Source organism: Bombina bombina, chromosome 2 (assembly GCF_027579735.1).
Source record: "Bombina bombina isolate aBomBom1 chromosome 2, aBomBom1.pri, whole genome shotgun sequence".
NCBI classification, from domain to species: domain Eukaryota; kingdom Metazoa; phylum Chordata; class Amphibia; order Anura; family Bombinatoridae; genus Bombina; species Bombina bombina.
This window is the reverse complement of record NC_069500.1, coordinates 855,922,588-855,941,270: the sequence shown is the minus strand read 5'-3', so window position 1 is coordinate 855,941,270 and position 18,683 is coordinate 855,922,588. Positions and strand designations below refer to the sequence as shown.

Below are 18,683 nucleotides of genomic sequence, written 5' to 3'. Positions count from 1 at the left end.
AAACTTCCTTAAACTGAATAGGGAAATAGCACGAGGCTCACTCCCTTGCCTGTCCCAGAACAGGCATACTGATTTGCTTCTTAAAGTGACACTGAACCCAATTTTTTTCTTTTGTGATTCAGATAGAGCATGCGATTTTAAGCAACTTTCTAATTTACTCCTATTATCAATTTTTTTTTGTTCTCTTGCTATCTTTATTTGAAATAAAAGCCATCTGAGCTTTTTTTGGGTTAAGAACTCTGGACAGCACTTTTTGATTGGTGGATGGATTTTTTCCACCAATCAGCAAGGACAACCCAGGTTGTTCACCAAAATGGGCCGGCATCTAAACTTAGATTCTTGCATTTTAAATAAAGATACCAAGAGAATAAAGAAAATTTGATAATAGGAGTAAATTAGAAAGTTGCTTAAAAATTCATGCTCTATCTGAATCACAAAAGAAACATTTTTGGTTCAGTGTCCCTTTAAAGTCCTTTACAATGGGATGTGGATACTGAGGACATTTTGAGGTAAAATATCTTTCTTTTTTTACATGGAGATGTTCAGGTGATATTTTCTAGTTGGCTTTTTACAGCTATGTTGCATCACTTTCAAGTGTTTCAACATTTGGGTATGATGGCTCTTTAATGTAAGGACTTAGAATCATTTGTCCTCCTTGCAGCAAGTTAGTCCATTTGACTATGCTTTATTTATTCATTTATTTTATAATAAAGTGATACAGAATGTGATGTGAAAACTTAAAGGGACATTCAAGTAAAAAATGAAATGCACATAGATGAATTACATCTTTTGAATATAAACATATTTGCAATATACATTTATTGGCAAAAATGCTTCTAGTAAAAGTTATCACTGTTTTAGTGTTAACATTTTTCTCTGCACATGCATGTGAAGCATAGCTAGATATTCTCAGTGCACCAGCATTTTAAATATTGCAGCAGCTCAGAGTGCCAGTGGGGCTTGTAATCATGTCAGCACATAACAAATTGAGTTATTATCAGATGATATAAGCAGCTTAGGCTCTCTGAGTAAGTGATGTGTTAAAAATGCCGGTGCACAGTGCATACTTAAATACACTTTAAATACAGCTATAGCTTTTATTAGAAGCATTTTTGCTAATACGTGTATATTACAAAAATGCTTCTATTCAAAACTGAAATACATCAATGTGGTTTCCAATTTTGGCTGGAATGTCCCTTTAAATGCTATTGATTTACATAAAATAAAGGTGGCATACTGTAAATCTAAAAATTAAGCGTTCTAATTAATATTTGTTTGTAGTTTTCTTAGAGAACCATTTGAAATATAACATTAAAGATTAATTCATTATAAAATAATATAGCAGCATGTGGCTTAACTGGTGCATATTTTTCAATGTTTTTTAAAAATAATATTTGCTTGAGACTTAATGAAATGCAAATACAGTCTCTGTTTTTATTGGAAGCTTAAAACAATTTTTCCCCCCCCAGATGCAATAACCGTACACAGTGTGCTGTGGTAGCTGGTCCAGATGTGTTTCCTGATCCATGTCCGGGAACGTATAAGTACCTGGAGGTCCAGTATGAATGTGTCCCATACAGTATGTATATACTATTTTTATATGAACATTGTTGTGCATTTTTTTTAAACACAATTTGTTAATGACATTAGTAAGCACACAGGTTTATCAAAATAATAGAATAACATGATAATAGGATCTTCCCACAGTGATTACCCTGATTTCTCTCATTCTTGCTCTGACCTTGTTGCCCAAGCATGAGAAGTGCAGAACATGTTTGCCATTGAAGTGAAGTATACACTACTTTCTCATTTTTACAAGACACAGGTGCCTAAATATATAAATTATAAGAACAGCTGGAATTAGGGAAGAGCTTGTTCTTCTTCCCTGTAACTATATAGACATTTACTGCACTTTTTCAAGGAATTCCATATATTCTAAACTAAAACATTACTATTTGATAACTGTTTATTTGAAAGGATGTCATTCTGTCTGACATGGGACATCCTAGATAGGTTGTTTTTTTTTTTCTAGGAAAAACAGGGGTTTATCACAATCATTTAAACATGTATTAAATTATTTATCTACAAAAATCCATATAGAGTCCCTTTAATGTTGATTTTCTGAAGAATTGTGGTCCCCATAATGTTTTTTGTTTTTTTTTCTTCTTTTTTCTATATTGCTTTTTGGAAGTTATTTCTCCATTTAAAAAGCACTGTAACAAGTTAAAGGGACATTAAACCCAAATATTTTCTTTCATAATTCAGATAAAGCATACATATGTAAACAACTTTTCAATGTACTTCTATTATATATTTTGCTTCATTCTATTAGAATCCTTTCTTGAAGAAGCAGCAATGCATTACTGGGAACTAGCTGAACACATTGGTAAGCCAATCACAAGAGGCACATATGTGCAGCCACCAATCAGTAGCTAGCTCCCAGCTTCTGAGCCTATCTAGATATGCTTTTAAACAAAGTATACAAAGGGAACAAAGCAAGTTAGATAAAAGTACATTGGAAAGTTGTTTAAATTTGTGTGCTCAGTCTAAATCATGAAATAATTTTTTGGGTTTCATGTCCCTTTAAGTAATTCTTGGGTACTCTAAATAACTAATTTAGGGTTCCACTTCTAGTATGTTTATTACTTTTTGTCAGTTTAAATGGATAGTTCATTAAAACTTTTTCAATAGCTGCTCTGAAAAATTTGGAATGATTAATAAAAAAAAAATGATTTCATTAAATTTAAATTCTTTAATAGGATATATGTTGTGCTTGTTATTTTCAATTTTGCAAAAAAAGTAAGCAACATAATTGTCTGTTTGATTACTGACAACTAATAATGTGATTACAGAGCTATTTGAGATGCGTGTAAAATTAATAATAAACAAGCAAAATAGTTTTTCCTGTACTATATTAATATACAGTGATGTTGCTCAATAAAACATTGTAATACTAGATGTGAATAATTTGACAGCAAAATGTATGCTAATTTTGTTCTGAAGATAACTACTTTACTAACTGAGGAATTGCCAGCCAGTATCTCAGTATCTATGTATCTATCTAGCAGTTTGTATGTATCTATCTATCTATCTATCTATCTATCTATCTGTGTGTGTGTTAAAAATTGATCCTGGTGCATTTGAAGAATGTGATTAATGATTAAAGATCTCCATGATCGGCACGTAATGTGATTATTAAAATCAAGGCTTAGCAACCATTTTCTTCAAGTTGATTGCAAATAATTCTGGGACAAAGTAGCACAGATATTATTTAAGAAAGCTAATAATAATTATTTTCATTTTATAGAAATGTTAATCTTGCAATAACAAGTGTCAAATTTAGAAACCGCAGGCCCAACAAGTCTTCCCAATATTTATTAAAACTATAGAAATATAGATTTCGATGGCAGATAACCATAGCCACAACAAGAAATACATATACCCATCTTTCTTTACTACCACACATCCTTCTCCTTGATTAGCATTAGTGTTATTGTACATTAGATGCTACTTACTGTACTCTCTAGACATAGTTTCACAGTTATCAATGTAATACTAAAACCTTGAAGATGGGCTGAGTAGTATAAAATCATGAGAGTAGAGAAACATAGTCAAGTAGTACAGGTAAAAACCGGCTCAAACAAATACAATACAAAAGCAGTAATAGAAGCTTAGTCAGAAACAGGCCAGAGTTGGTAATAAATGTTCACAAAAAAATTCAAGCCTAGGTCAGGAAAGTGGAAGTGAAAGGCGGGATTCCCAAAACAGTGAGCCAAATGCCAGAGTATGAATGCCTCAATACACAAGCAACTTAAGACAGCACAACTAAGGGAATATAAAGATTACTGCAGTTAGGCCTCCAGAAAAGCATAGTACGCATTAAAGGGACATAACTTCACTGCCTGCAGGATGCATAAGAAACTACCATGTTTAAACCTAGGTTGTTTTCTTTGCATGCTGTTACATGACCTCAGAGAAGCTCTTTACTGGGCATGTGTAAAACAGCGATTCCTGCTGGTGAACTGTAGAAGAGTGTGCATGTTGTAACCTAGCAACAGATTTGACAGCTATTTTAAGAAAAAGTTATTGCAAATATTCCCCCACAAAGAAACAAAATAAAAAAAATAATATAAAAGGTGTTTTAAAGCAATAAATATCAATTAAATATTTAAATTCAAAGGATAAAAGTCATAAATATAATGGTTGTGATTGATTTAAACTGCATTGCAGTAAGCGTTGTTGCAATATATATTAATTTTAGGGTGTGTGTATTATAGATTCACATAAACACATGCACTCATTAAATGGCTAGTTAAATGTTCATTAGTTAGTCATAACTTTGTACCACTTTCCAGTAGAGGTGGTATTTGTAATTTCTTTCATGTAATTAGCAAGAGTCCATGAGCTAGTGACGTATGGGATATACATTCCTACCAGGAGGAGCAAAGTTTCCCAAACCTCAAAATGCCTATAAATACACCCCTCACCACACCCACAAATCAGTTTTTACAAACTTTGCCTCCTATGGAGGTGGTGAAGTAAGTTTGTGCTAGATTCTACGTTGATATGCGCTCCGCAGCAGGTTGGAGCCCGGTTTTCCTCTCAGCGTGCAGTGAATGTCAGAGGGATGTGAGGAGAGTATTGCCTATTTGAATTCAATGATCTCCTTTCATAGGTTCTCTGTTATCGGTCATAGAGATTCATCTCTTACCTCCCTTTTCAGATCGACGATATACTCTTATATATACCATTACCTCTACTGATTCTCGTTTCAGTACTGGTTTGGCTTTCTACTACATGTAGATGAGTGTCCTGGGGTAAGTAAGTCTTATTTTCTGTGACACTCTAAGCTATGGTTGGGCACTTTTATATAAAGTTCTAAATATATGTATTCAAACATTTATTTGCCTTGACTCAGGATGTTCAACGTTCCTTATTTCAGACAGTCAGTTTCATATTTGGGATAATGCATATGAATAAATCAATTTTTTTCTTACCTTAAAATTTGACTTTTTTCCCTGTGGGCTGTTAGGCTCGCGGTGGCTGAAAATGCTTCATTTTATTGCGTCATTCTTGGCGCAGACTTTTTTGGCGCAAATTTTTTTTTTTCAGTTTCCGGCGTCATACGTGTCGCCGGAAGTTGCGTCATTTTTGACGTTTTTTTGCGCCAAAAGTGTCAGCGTTCCAGATGTGGCGTCATTTTTGGCGCCAAAAGCATTTAGGCACCAAATAATGTGGGCGTCTTTTTTGGCGCTAAAAAATATGGGCGTCTCTATTGTCTCCACATTATTTAAGTCTCATTATTTATTGCTTCTGGTTGCTAGAAGCTTGTTCACTGGCATTTTTTCCCATTCCTGAAACTGTCATTTAAGGAATTTGATCAATTTTGCTTTATATGTTGTTTTTTCTATTACATATTGCAAGATGTCCCAGATTGACACTGAGTCAGAAGATACTTCTGGAAAAATGCTGCCTGGTGCTGGATCTACCAAAGTTAAGTGTATCTGCTGTAAACTTGTGGTATCTGTTCCTCCAGCTGTTGTTTGTAATGAATGTCATGACAAACTTGTTAATGCAGATAATATTTCCTTTAGTAATGTTACATTACCTGTTGCTGTTCCGTCAACATCTAATACTCAGAGTGTTCCTGTTAACATAAGAGATTTTGTTTCTAAATCCATTAAGAAGGCTATGACTGTTATTCCTCCTTCTAGTAAACGTAAAAGGTCTTTTAAAACTTCTCATTTTTCAGATGAATTTTTAAATGAACATCATCATTCTGATTCTGATAATGGTTCCTCTGGTTCAGAGGATTCTGTCTCAGAGGTTGATGCTGATAAATCTTCATATTTATTCAAAATGGAATTTATTCGTTCTTTACTTAAAGAAGTTTTAATTGCATTAGAAATAGAGGATTCTGGTCCTCTTGATACTAAATCTAAACGTTTAAATAAGGTTTTTAAATCTCCTGTAGTTATTCCAGAAGTTTTTCCTGTCCCTGATGCTATTTCTGAAGTAATCTCCAGGGAATGGAATAATTTGGGTAATTCATTTACTTCTTCTAAACGTTTAAGCAATTATATCCTGTGCCATCTGACAGATTAGAATTTTGGGACAAAATCCCTAAAGTTGATGGGGCTGTCTCTACTCTTGCTAAACGTACTACTATTCCTACGGCAGATAGTACTTCCTTTAAGGATCCTTTAGATAGGAAGATTGAATCCTTTCTAAGAAAAGCTTACTTATGTTCAGGTAATCTTCTTAGACCTGCTATATCTTTAGCGGATGTTGCTGCAGCTTCAACTTTTTGGTTAGAAGCTTTAGCGCAACAAGTAACAGATCATAATTCTCATAGCATTGTTAATCTTCTTCAACATGCTAATAACTTTATTTGTGATGCCATCTTTGATATCATTAGAGTTGATGTCAGGTATATGTCTCTAGCTATTTTTAGCTAGAAGAGCTTTATGGCTTAAAACTTGGAATGCTGATATGTCTTCTAAGTCAACTTTGCTTTCCCTTTCTTTCCAGGGTAATAAATTATTTGGTTCTCAGTTGGATTCTATTATCTCAACTGTTACTGGAGGGAAAGGAACTTTTTTACCACAGGATACAAAATCTAAAGGTAAATTTAGGTCTAATAATCGTTTTCGTTCCTTTCATCACAATAAGGAACAAAAGTCTGATCCTTCATCCACAGGAGTGGTATCAGTTTGGAAACCATCTCCAGTCTGGAATAAATCTAAGCCTTTTAGAAAACCAAAGCCAGCTCCCAAGTCCACATGAAGGTGCGGCCCTCATTCCAGCCCAGCTGGTAGGGGGCAGATTACGATTTTTCAAAGAAATTTGGATCAATTCACAATCTTTGGATTCAAAACATTGTTTCAGAAGGGTACAGAATTGGCTTCAAGATAAGGACTCCTGCAAAGAGATTTTTTCTTTCCCGTGTCCCAGTAAATCCAGCGAAGTCTCAAGCATTTCTGAAATGTGTTTCAGATCTAGAGTTGGCTGGAGTAATTATGCCAGTTCCAGTTCTGGAACAGGGGCTGGGGTTTTATTCAAATCTCTTCATTGTACCAAAGAAGGAGAATTCCTTCAGACCAGTTCTGGATCTAAAAATATTGAATTGTTATGTAAGGATACCAACATTCAAAATGGTAGCTATAAGGACTATCCTGCCTTTTGTTCAGCAAGGGCATTATATGTCCACAATAGATTTACAGGATGCATATCTGCATATTCCGATTCATCCAGATCACTATCAGTTTCTGAGATTCTCTTTCCTAGACAAGCATTACCAGTTTGTGGCTCTGCCGTTTGGCCTAGCAACAGCTCCAAGAATTTTTTCAAAGGTTCTCGGTGCCCTTCTGTCTGTAATCAGAGAACAGGGTATTGTGGTATTTCCTTATTTGGACGATATCTTGGTACTTGCTCAGTCTTCACATTTAGCAGAATCTCATACGAATCGACTTGTGTTGTTTCTTCAAGATCATGGTTGGAGGATCAATTTACCGAAAAGTTCATTGATTCCTCAGACAAGGGTAACCTTTTTAGGTTTCCAGATAGATTCAGCGTCCATGACTCTGTCTCTGACAGATAAGAGACGTCTAAAATTGATCTCAGCTTGTCAAAACCTTCAATCACAATCATTCCCTTCGGTAGCCTTATGCATGGAAATTCTAGGTCTTATGACTGCTGCATCGGACGCCATCCCCTTTGCTCGTTTTCACATGCGACCTCTTCAGCTCTGTATGCTGAACCAGTGGTGCAGGGATTACACAAAGATATCTCAGTTAATATCTTTAAAACCGATTGTACGACACTCTCTGACGTGGTGGACAGATCACCATCGTTTAGTTCAGGGGGTTCTTTTGTTCTTCCGACCTGGTTTGTAATTTCAACAGATGCAAGTCTGACAGGTTGGGGAGCTGTTTGGGGGTCTCTGACAGCACAAGGGGTTTGGGAATCTCAGGAGGTGAGATTACCAATCAATCTTTTGGAACTCCGTGCAATTTTCAGAGCTCTTCAGTCATGGCCTCTTCTAAAGAGAGAATCGTTCATTTGTTTTCAGACAGACAATGTCACAACTGTGGCATACATCAATCATCAAGGAGGGACTCACAGTCCTCTGGCTATGAAAGAAGTATCTCGAATACTGGTATGGGCGGAATCCAGCTCCTGTCTAGTTTCTGCGGTTCATATCCCAGGTATAGACAATTGGGAAGCGGATTAACTCAGTTGCCAAACGTTACATCCGGGCGAATGGTCTCTTCACCCAGAGGTATTTCTTCAGATTGTCCAAATGTGGAGACTTCCAGAAATAGATCTGATGGCTTCTCATCTAAACAAGAAACTGCCCAGGTATCTGTCCAGATCCAGGGATCCTCTAGCGGAAGCAGTGGATGCATTGTCACTTCCTTGAAAGTATCATCCTGCCTATATCTTTCCGCCTCTAGTTCTTCTTCCAAGAGTAATCTCCAAGATTCTGAAGGAATGCTTGTTTGTTCTGCTGGTGGCTCCAGCATGGCCTCACAGGTTTTGGTATGCGGATCTTGTCCGGATGGCCTCTTGCCAACCGTGGACTCTTCCGTTAAGACCAGACCTTCTGTCGCAAGGTCCTTTTTTCCATCAGGATCTCAAATCCTTAAATGTAAAGGTATGGAGATTGAACGCTTGATTCTTAGTCAAAGGGGTTTCTCTGACTCTGTGATTAATACTATGTTACAGGCTCGTAAATCTGTATCTGGGAAGATATATTATAGAGTCTGGAAGACTTACATTTCTTGGTGTCTTTCTCATCATTTTTCCTGGCATTCTTTTAGAATTCCGAGAATTTTACAGTTTCTTCAGGATGGTTTGGATAAAGGTTTGTCTGCAAGTTCCTTGAAAGGACAAATCTCTGCTCTTTCTGTTCTTTTTCACAGAAAGATTGCTAATCTTCCTGATATTCATTGTTTTGTACAAGCTTTGGTTCGTATAAAACCTGTCATTAAGTCAATTTCTCCTCCTTGGAGTTTGAATTTGGTTCTGGGGGCTCTTGAAGCTCCTCCGTTTGAACCTATGCATTCATTGGACATTAAATTACTTTCTTGGAAAGTTTTGTTTCTTTTGGCCATCTCTTCTGCTAGAAGAGTTTCTGAATTATCTGCTCTTTCTTGTGAGTCTCCTTTTCTGATTTTTCATCAGGATAAGGCGGTGTTGCGAACTTCTTTTGAATTTTTACCTAAGGTTGTGAATTCTAACAACATTAGTAGAGAAATTGTGGTTCCTTCATTATGTCCTAATCCTAAGAATTCTAAGGAGAGATCATTGCATTCTTTGGATGTAGTTAGAGCTTTGAAATATTATGTTGAAGCTACTAAGAATTTCCGAAAGACTTCTAGTCTATTTGTTATCTTTTCCGGTTCTAGGAAAGGTCAGAAGGCCTCTGCCATTTCTTTGGCATCTTGGTTGAAATCTTTAATTCATCATGCTTATGTCGAGTCGGGTAAAACTCCGCCTCAAAGGATTACAGCTCATTCTACTAGGTCAGTTTCTACTTCCTGGGCGTTTAGGAATGAAGCTTCGGTTGATCAGATTTGCAAAGCAGCAACTTGGTCTTCTTTGCATACTTTTACTAAATTCTACCATTTTGATGTGTTTTCTTCTTCTGAAGCAGTTTTTGGTAGAAAAGTACTTCAGGCAGCTGTTTCAGTTTGATTCTTCTGCTTATAATTTCAGTTTTTTTTATTATAAGATTTAAACTTTATTTTGGGTGTGGATTATTTTCAGCGGAATTGGCTGTCTTTATTTTATCCCTCCCCCTCTAGTGACTCTTGCGTGGAAGATCCACATCTTGGGTAGTCATTATCCCATACATCACTATAGCTCATGGACTCTTGCTAATTACATGAAAGAAAACATAATTTATGTAAGAACTTACCTGATAAATTAATTTCTTTCATATTAGCAAGAGTCCATAAGGCCCACCCTTTTTGTGGTGGTTATGATTTTTTTTGTATAAAGCACAATTATTCCAATTCCTTATTTTTTATGCTTTCACACTTTTTTCTTATCACCCCACTTCTTGGCTATGCGTTAAACTGAATTGTGGGTGTGGTGAGGGGTGTATTTATAGGCATTTTGAGGTTTGGGAAACTTTGCCCCTCCTGGTAGGAATGTATATCCCATACGTCACTAGCTCATGGACTCTTGCTAATATGAAAGAAATGAATTTATCAGGTAATTTCTTACATAAATTATGTTTTTTATTTTGGGCTATGGGGATTATAAAAAAAATAGCACCTTAACTGAAAGGTTACTGCATTGACCCTGGTGGAAATATCTCAAGAAAGGACAGTCCCTGTGAGTGGCGAGATGTCTCCTATTGAAATTTATGGAGCTCGCTGAAAAGAGAAACTTTGCTGTGTATGGCGAAAGTAGCACAGCAAAGTACTACCTTCTTATAATCACTATTAAAATTAAATCCTGCGGGCAATATAAATTGCATTACACTGCTTTCTGCATATAGCATCTTACAATCACCTCTATTTTCTATTAGGATGTTTTTTTCTATTAGGATGTTGCATATTTTGATTATTTTGTAATAATTTTTAATTTACAAGCAAAAGTGAGATCTGTAAGGTGAAACTATTTAGAGAATTACACTGAGATTTGAGAGGAAATTTCATACACTCCCATGTTTAGCCCATTTTACGTAAAACAAAAAAAACAAGCTTTGAGTTTTGCACTTATGTGTTTGAATTTTTATGTATTTTTTGTACATACAGGGCTAGATTATAAATGGAGCGGTATTTTGCGTTTCCGCTAGAGCAACAACTCAACTAAATTTAATTTGTTTGTGCTTGTATTACAAGTTAAAACTAAAGTGTTTTTGCTCTAGTGGTAGCCCGACTATCACAAAAATCTATACTTGGAATATCGCGTGAGCGTTCACGTATTCCCCGTAGAAGCCAATCGAGAAAAAAAAACACTTGAATCTCACTCAAACACCATCACATATTCTCATTAGCACTAACCCAACATGAAAATATGAATATTTCTAATGTGTGTATATATATATATATATATATATATATATATGCCTGTATATGTATACACATATATTTGTGTTTATATGTGTATATATGTCAGTAAATATGTATATATATATATATATACATCATTAGACTTGTATGTACAGTATGTCTGTTAAAGCCCTTTGGTGGCTTTTATTTTTCTTACACCCAAGAGCTCATATCTTTGTGCCCTTATAACTTTCTTTTGCAATATTTTTTTTAAAATAATTTTATTATACAGTGTTATTATAAGTGTATCTGTACTTTTTATTTTCGCCAAACAGTTAACCACAGCTCTGAAATTGCGGTAACAATTCTAGTGTAAGTCACGATTATGCTGAAGCGATCATGTTTACGCACAATGAGTGTAAACCCTTGTGCAATGCTTCCTGACATGTTTTTTTTTTTAAATACTGCAGTTTCCGAAGCATTGGTTGCTCTCCCGCTTTCAAACAAGCGTAAAAGATGTTTAGATTTTACCTACTACAAGTGCTTCCCTGCTGTGTTCACAAAATTTCCCTATAGGACTTCAGCCATAGCTACCCTCAGGTGCTCGGGGACTTGTCCTGCAGCCTTCTTCTGTAGTATTCAGGTATTTCCTATGGATATCCTCTGCACTACCCGTACCTACACTGGATAGCCTGTCTAATGGATTCTGCTGTGGCTACATGCCTGGTAAGCTGGTGGAGGGGTGCTTCTGCAAGTAAGTGTGGCTATTTGTAGGTACTGAGACACAGGTACAACATAGCCAGGGGACTCACACTGTTTCTCCTCATGACACACTTTTGTCTTATTATGCAGGTTCCTGAATACTTTTTTTCTTCTTCTATTCACGTCAGTAAATCACACACTACTGTATATGAGTAATTATACATCTGAAATTGATGCAACGAAAATGAGCCATATATGAAACTATATCTGACAAACATATTGCAAATCCTAATACAAACAATTCTCTAAAATCACATATATGTTTTACACATGGGAAATCCACCTGACTTATCAAATAATCAAATTTCAGCACCACTCCCAATACGCTGTTTCATACTATGTTTATGTACAAATTATACTACAAGTATCATGATTCTTCCTCAAAAATAACATATCTAATATATCTAAATAATATATGTGTAGGGCAAAATCGTGTTCTATAAATAAAAAACAAAAATCACTTGACTCTTCCCTATTCTACAATTTAAATAATCAAAGTGTATGTTATGCTTATTGGGTAATGTGAAGTGAAAAGTGCATTTGTGCATATTTAATAAAACAATATGATTAGTGATATATAAAGGGGAGTCGAAGTCAGAGCGATATGTCTAACAGTATATTTTAAGTCCCCCAAAATAATTTAAACTAGGTTTCAGTTAATTTGAGTAAATTAGTGTAAAAAAAAATAGAAAATACTAAACATAAATATAATAAGTGTTGCCATTGGCACCCATAATTCAGTGAAATACTAAATATTCACCATATATTACAGTGTATGCTCTATTATAGGGAATAATAATTATAAAGCAGCTACATCTATATTAAGATTTAGTCCATAAGGGTGAAGTGTGTTCAATTTATAAATCCAGAAGGTCTCCCTCTGGCACAACCTCATGAATCTATTATATCTGTGGGATGAAGAAACATGTTCAATGGGAGTATAATGCTGAAACACTTAAGATCACCACCATGTCTAGCATTACAATGCCTAGATACACTATGATATAAAAAAAATATTTTTCATATTTCTCAAATGCTTCAACCACCTATAGCTGAGGCGTCTACAAGTGCATCCTACGTACTTAACTCCACATTTGCAGGTGAGTAAAAATATAACATACGTGGAAGCGCAATTCAAGTAATCGGTTATAGGATAGACGCAAGTAGAATGGTCAGATTTAAAAGTGGTTTTCCCATGTGTAATAAAATTACACATTTTACAATTTTTAGCTATGCATTTAAAAGATCCAGTCTTAGTGCCATTATTGCAGATCAGGTTATTGTTTCTTACTATTTTTTTCAAATGGCCTCAATGCATGTGTATGAAAGTTTTAGGTCTCATGATTTCAGCATCGGACCTGATCCCCTTTGCTCGTTTTTATATGAGACCTCTACAACTTTGCATGTTATACCAATGGTGCAAGGATTACACTTGGATATCACAACTGATATATTTTTAAATCCCAATGCAAAACTTTCTCTGACTTAGTGGTTAAGCCACCACTTTATTCTTCAAGGGCCTCCTTTGTTTGTCCTACCTGGTCTGTGATCACAACAGATGCAAGTCTTACAGGTTGGGGAGCTGTCTGGAGGTCTCTGACAACACAAGGAGTCTGGATTATTTGAGAGGCGAGGTTACCAATCAATATCCTGGAACTTTGTGCTCTATTCAGAACTCTTCAGGCTTGCATTTATTGTCAGACAGACAATATCACTATCTGTGTTATTTTTAGGTAAATGCAAAGGTCAAAAGGCCACAGCTGTGTCTTTATGATTTTGCCCAATATGGTTAATAAGTGTTATATATAGATCTTACTTGGAAGCTGGCCAAGACCCTCCAATCAGGATCACTGTTCACTCCACTTGTTCAGTTTCTACTTCTTGTGCATTCAAAAATGAAGCTTCTGTCAAACAAATTTACAAGGCTGCGACTTTGTCTTCTCTTCACACATTTACTAAATTCTATAATTTTGATGTGTTTGCCTCCTTGAAGGCTGCTTTTCGTTGAAAGGTTCTTAGGGCTGTGGGGCCTATAGTACTTGGGGGCCGGCCTTGCCTTTTTCCTGCCCATTGTTTCCGTGGATTTCTCAGCTTAAGTATTGGTTCCCAAGTGTAAGGATCACAGAATTTCACTACCATTAGAAAGAAAACATAATTTATTCTTACCTGATAAATTTCTTTCTTTCTTGGTAGTGAGAGTCCATGAACCTACCCAATCATTGTAGTACATAGTTTTGGCAGTCCTAGTGTTGTACCTCTTAGCTCTACTGTCTTTATTACTTTCTTTTTCCTTTGCATTAAAGGTACAGTCTTCACCAGAATTGTTATTGTTTAAAAAGATAGATAATCCCTTTATTACCCATTCCCTAGTTTTGCACAACCAACACAGTTATATAAATACACTTTTTACCTTTGTGATTACCTTGTATATAAACCTTTGCAAACTGCTCCCTTATTTCAGTTATTTTGACCATTTTAGCCAATCAGAGCTGGCTCACCTGAACACCACGTGCGTGAGCATAGTGTTATCTATAAGACACACATGAACTAACACCCTCTAGTGGTGAAAAACATTCAGAATGCCCTGAGAGAAGAGGCGGCCTTCAAGGACTTAGAATATGAACCTCCTAGGTTTAGCATTTAAAGGGACAGTCTAGTCCAAAATAAACTTTCATTAATCAGATAGAAAATGTAATTTTAAACAGTTTTCCAATTTACTTTTATTGCCAATTTTGCTTTGTTCTCTTGGCATTCTTAGTTGAAAGCTAAACCTAGGAGGTTCATATGCTAATTTCTAAGCCCTTGAAGGTTGTCTCTTCTCTCTGCATTTTTTCACCACTAGAGGGTGTTAGTTCATGTTTGTCATATAGATAACACTGTGCTCACGCACGTGGAGGTCCAGTTAGCAAGCACTGATTGGCTAAAATTGATGTCTGTCAAAAGAACTGAAATAAGGGGGCAGTTTGCAGAGGCTTAGATACAAGGTGATCACAGACGTAAAAAGTGTATTTATATAACTGTGTTGGTAATGCAAAACTAGGGAATGGGTAATAAAGGGATTATCTATCTTTTCAAACAATAAAAATTCTGGTGTAGACTGTCCCTTTAACTAAGAATACCAAGAGAACAATGCAAAATTAGTGATAAAAGTAAAGTGGAAAATTGTTTAAAATTACATTATCTATCTGATTCATGAATGTTTATTTTGGACTAGACTGTCCCTTTAAGCACTACTGGAAGGGGAGGGGAAGTAGGAAGGATATATATATATATATATATATATATATATATATATTATATATATATATAATATATATATATATATATATATATATATATATATATATATATATATATATATATATATATATATATATAAAAGCTCTAGACGAGTATCTTTCCCTCCTCCTGGTAGCCAGGTTATGTAATTCCCAAGTGTAAGGATCATGGACTCTCACTACTAAGAAATAAATTAATTTATCAGATAAGAATACATTGTTTTTCCACCGCTCAGTAATAATTCTGTTCAAACATCATTTGATATTTTGTCAGTACTACAAGGAAGAAAAAGAGATTTTCTTATACAGTGAGCATATACTATTTTTAGCATTCTATTATACCAAGATTTCCAGTTTTACATTGAAAAATCAACAATTATTCTAGTGCATTTTCAGGACATAGTTTAGCCATATATTACTATATATGGCTAAACTATGTCCTGAAAATGCATACTTTTTTGTTTTCTTAAAATTATATGTTAATTCTAAAGCTTATTTCAGCATATGTTCGTTTTAGTAAAAATGAAATTAATTAACTTGACCATCTCATATATAGTGAAGCAGCGATCATTAAATATTAGTGACTGTGACTATTCTGATCTAGATCTTTGCAAACAATAGTGTCATACAAGTAATGACATTTTTAATGATATTCATGACATACAGATTGATGACTTCATAAAATAAATGGAAATGTTAATAAAAATTTTACAGCAATAATTATCTATCATAGTATATAGATGAAAATTAACATCATTCAATTATTCCACATACATTTATTAGAATAAACACTGAATACAATTGAACAACTGAAAAAAAAGTGAGACTAAACAGAAAAAAAAACATAGCACAACAGTGACAAAATCAAAATCATATATATTTCAGCAAAGTAATATTCCTAGATGCAGTAAATATAACACTAACAGAAAAATATTCATCTGCATAGCTTGAATTAAAGTATATAAAATTCACTTTATGAACTGTTCAAAAGGATCCACATGTCCTAAAACTTTGCTAGAGAATTTTTCTAGAAATCCAGTTGGTAGGGAGGGTTGTTTACATGTTTTAAGAATAAAACAAATAATAATGTTTATTGTTTAAGATATTAAGAAATTAGTATAAAACATTAAAGCAATATCTGGCATGCAATTGACATTTTTCCCATGAGCAAAGAGTTATAATCGAAATCCATGGTTTGATATTCAAACTACCACCCACTGCATATCAGATAGGAACAGTTATCTACAGAAATGCCCATGCATACAGACATACAGGCACAGGAAAAATATATAATGTACCAGGAGGGAATTTTGCTTGGTGGTGAATGTGAGAGTAGAAACTTTACATTTTTATTTATGTCTCCCTTTATAATAGCCACCTGCATGTCCCGTAAAATGTAATATTTCACTTTAATAGGGGTCACAGGACTATATTTGTATATTTACAAATGTTTCTTATTTAGGAAATAATTGTTGTTCTAGATCAGCGGTTCCCAACCTGTGGTACGCGTACCCCTGGGGGTACACGGAGGACTGGTTGGGGGTACGTGAAATTATTGTTGGTAATGGCGGAAGATGCTGTGGGACACTCTCAATGGGCCATCAATCATCGTGGAACTGTGGAAGGAAGGAGCGCTCAGCCAGAAAGTGACAAGTGAAGTCCTGGCCTGGCATATAAGCAGATGGGAGTCCCTGCACCTGAAATATGTGGACCAGGTGTGGATGATCACCCTGCTCCACCCACCCACCCACCCCTGTGCACAACATTTTGACTGCAAGTGCGCAGTTAGAAGCGGCACTGCAGCAGTATAGCTGCATGGACACGTGTGGTAAAGCCGTGGAGGTTGCGACTCACACAGGCGAGGCAGGTCTGCATCCCCAAATAAGTTATAGTCAGTGCCGGTAAGTTAAGTACTGCTGCTAGTGCTTGCTTGATTCAGATTGCTTTACTTCCAGCTAAAAACGTCCATAGTGGCTGGGTGGGTAATATCAATTTGATCTCACAAATTTAAATATTTTTATGATCATTACACTTTGACTCCCCCCCAGGGCCGTGTTTAGGGGCAACCAGGCAGCTGCCAGGGGTACTAGCCACACAGCAGTACTCCTCCTGAGAATGAGATATGAGCTTTAATCCTCTTGATACATGTGCAGTCGTATGCCATTCAGGTATAGCTTACCTTAAACTATTTATTATCACGGTATTGTCAGTTATTAATCAACTATTATCAGGGTATTGTCAGGTATTAATAAACTATTTATTATCTGGGTTTATCCTGATAATAAATAGTTTATTAATACCTGACAATACCCTGATAATAAATAATTTATTATTAACTGACAATACCCTGATAATAAATAGTTTATTTATACCTGGCAATACCCTGATAATAATTTTTTAAAATTTAAAAAAAACAAAAAACTTTTTTGAGGGATGGGTGGGGGTACTCATAAATGAAAAGCCTAATCAAGTGTTACGGGAGAGAAAAAAGGTTGTGAACCACTGTTCTAGATTAAGATTAATTAGTGTGTGTATGCTTTTTCAATACTTAATACTGCTGGAATTCCTCTCAGGGTTTAGTATCAAATATATATCTATGTATAATTCTAGTTTAGTTTTTTATAATTAGTATACATTTTGCTGATTAACAATTATTATTTTAGTTTTTTATAAATTACTGAACTGGTAACATTTGGTCTTCTGGTGGTTACTGGCCAGTACAATGCAACTAAAAAGCAATCTTCTGGGAAAAAAAAAATATTAATCTGTTTATAGCGACATAGATTCCATATTTTACATTTTGAAAAGATAATATAGCATACATTTTTCTCACAGTGCATTTGTCATGATTTGATTGTGCACCTTTAACTAGATATTTCACCTATTTTATGAACTACATGGAACACGTTATATTTACTTAAATCAACTACAACAAAAAATGTCCAAATCAATGAAGCATCATTTAATATGTTCTTTTCTTTTCTTTTTTTTTTTTTTTTTTCTCTCTCTCTCTGTATTTTGTCTCCTACAATAGAAGTGGAACAAAGAGGTAATATGATGCAATTTTATTTATATTTTTGTAACTTATAATGTAGAGTTATTCAAATCTAGCTATTATATTTGTTTTGTATCATAAATCATTAAAGCGATATAAAACCCAAACATTTTCTTTTGTGATTCAGACAGAGCATACCATTTTTAAAAAGTTTCCAAATTTACTTCTATTATCAAATTTGCTTCATTGGCATAGTAAGTCTTGCTGAAGAGATACCTATGTAGGCATCTGGAGCTCTTGCAAATGGATAACATTCATGTAAAACTGGTGCCACATAGTGCTCCAGAAATGGGATGTTTCCTAAGCATATGTACCTGCTTTTCCACAAAAAAGAGAACAAAGTCAAATAGAAAATAGAAGTAAATTAGAAATCATAAAAGAAAAAAATGGGGTTTCATATCCCTTTAATATTGTATTCATTAGGTAAATGTTAGTGTTTGTTTTAGTTCAAAATTTGTGTATACATAATTGTTTATCCACACATGATTATACCTATGCATTAGGGAGAATTTTGCACACATTAGATTGTTTAATCATGTTTTTATCAAATTGTCCATCTGTCATTTTATCTCATGCCCTTTT

General features: G+C 34.9%; 1 protein-coding gene across 1 annotated transcript in view; it reads left to right on the top strand.

The window, feature by feature from the left end:
- The window catches only part of ADGRL3 (adhesion G protein-coupled receptor L3), a 1,741,359-nt gene that overhangs the window by 615,054 nt on the left and 1,107,622 nt on the right, over nt 1–18,683 (top strand). Inside the window, exons 5-6 of the mRNA XM_053703187.1 lie at nt 1,470–1,579; nt 18,081–18,095. Coding sequence (XP_053559162.1) covers nt 1,470–1,579; nt 18,081–18,095 — 125 coding nt within the window. The remainder of the gene's footprint in view (nt 1–1,469; nt 1,580–18,080; nt 18,096–18,683) is intronic.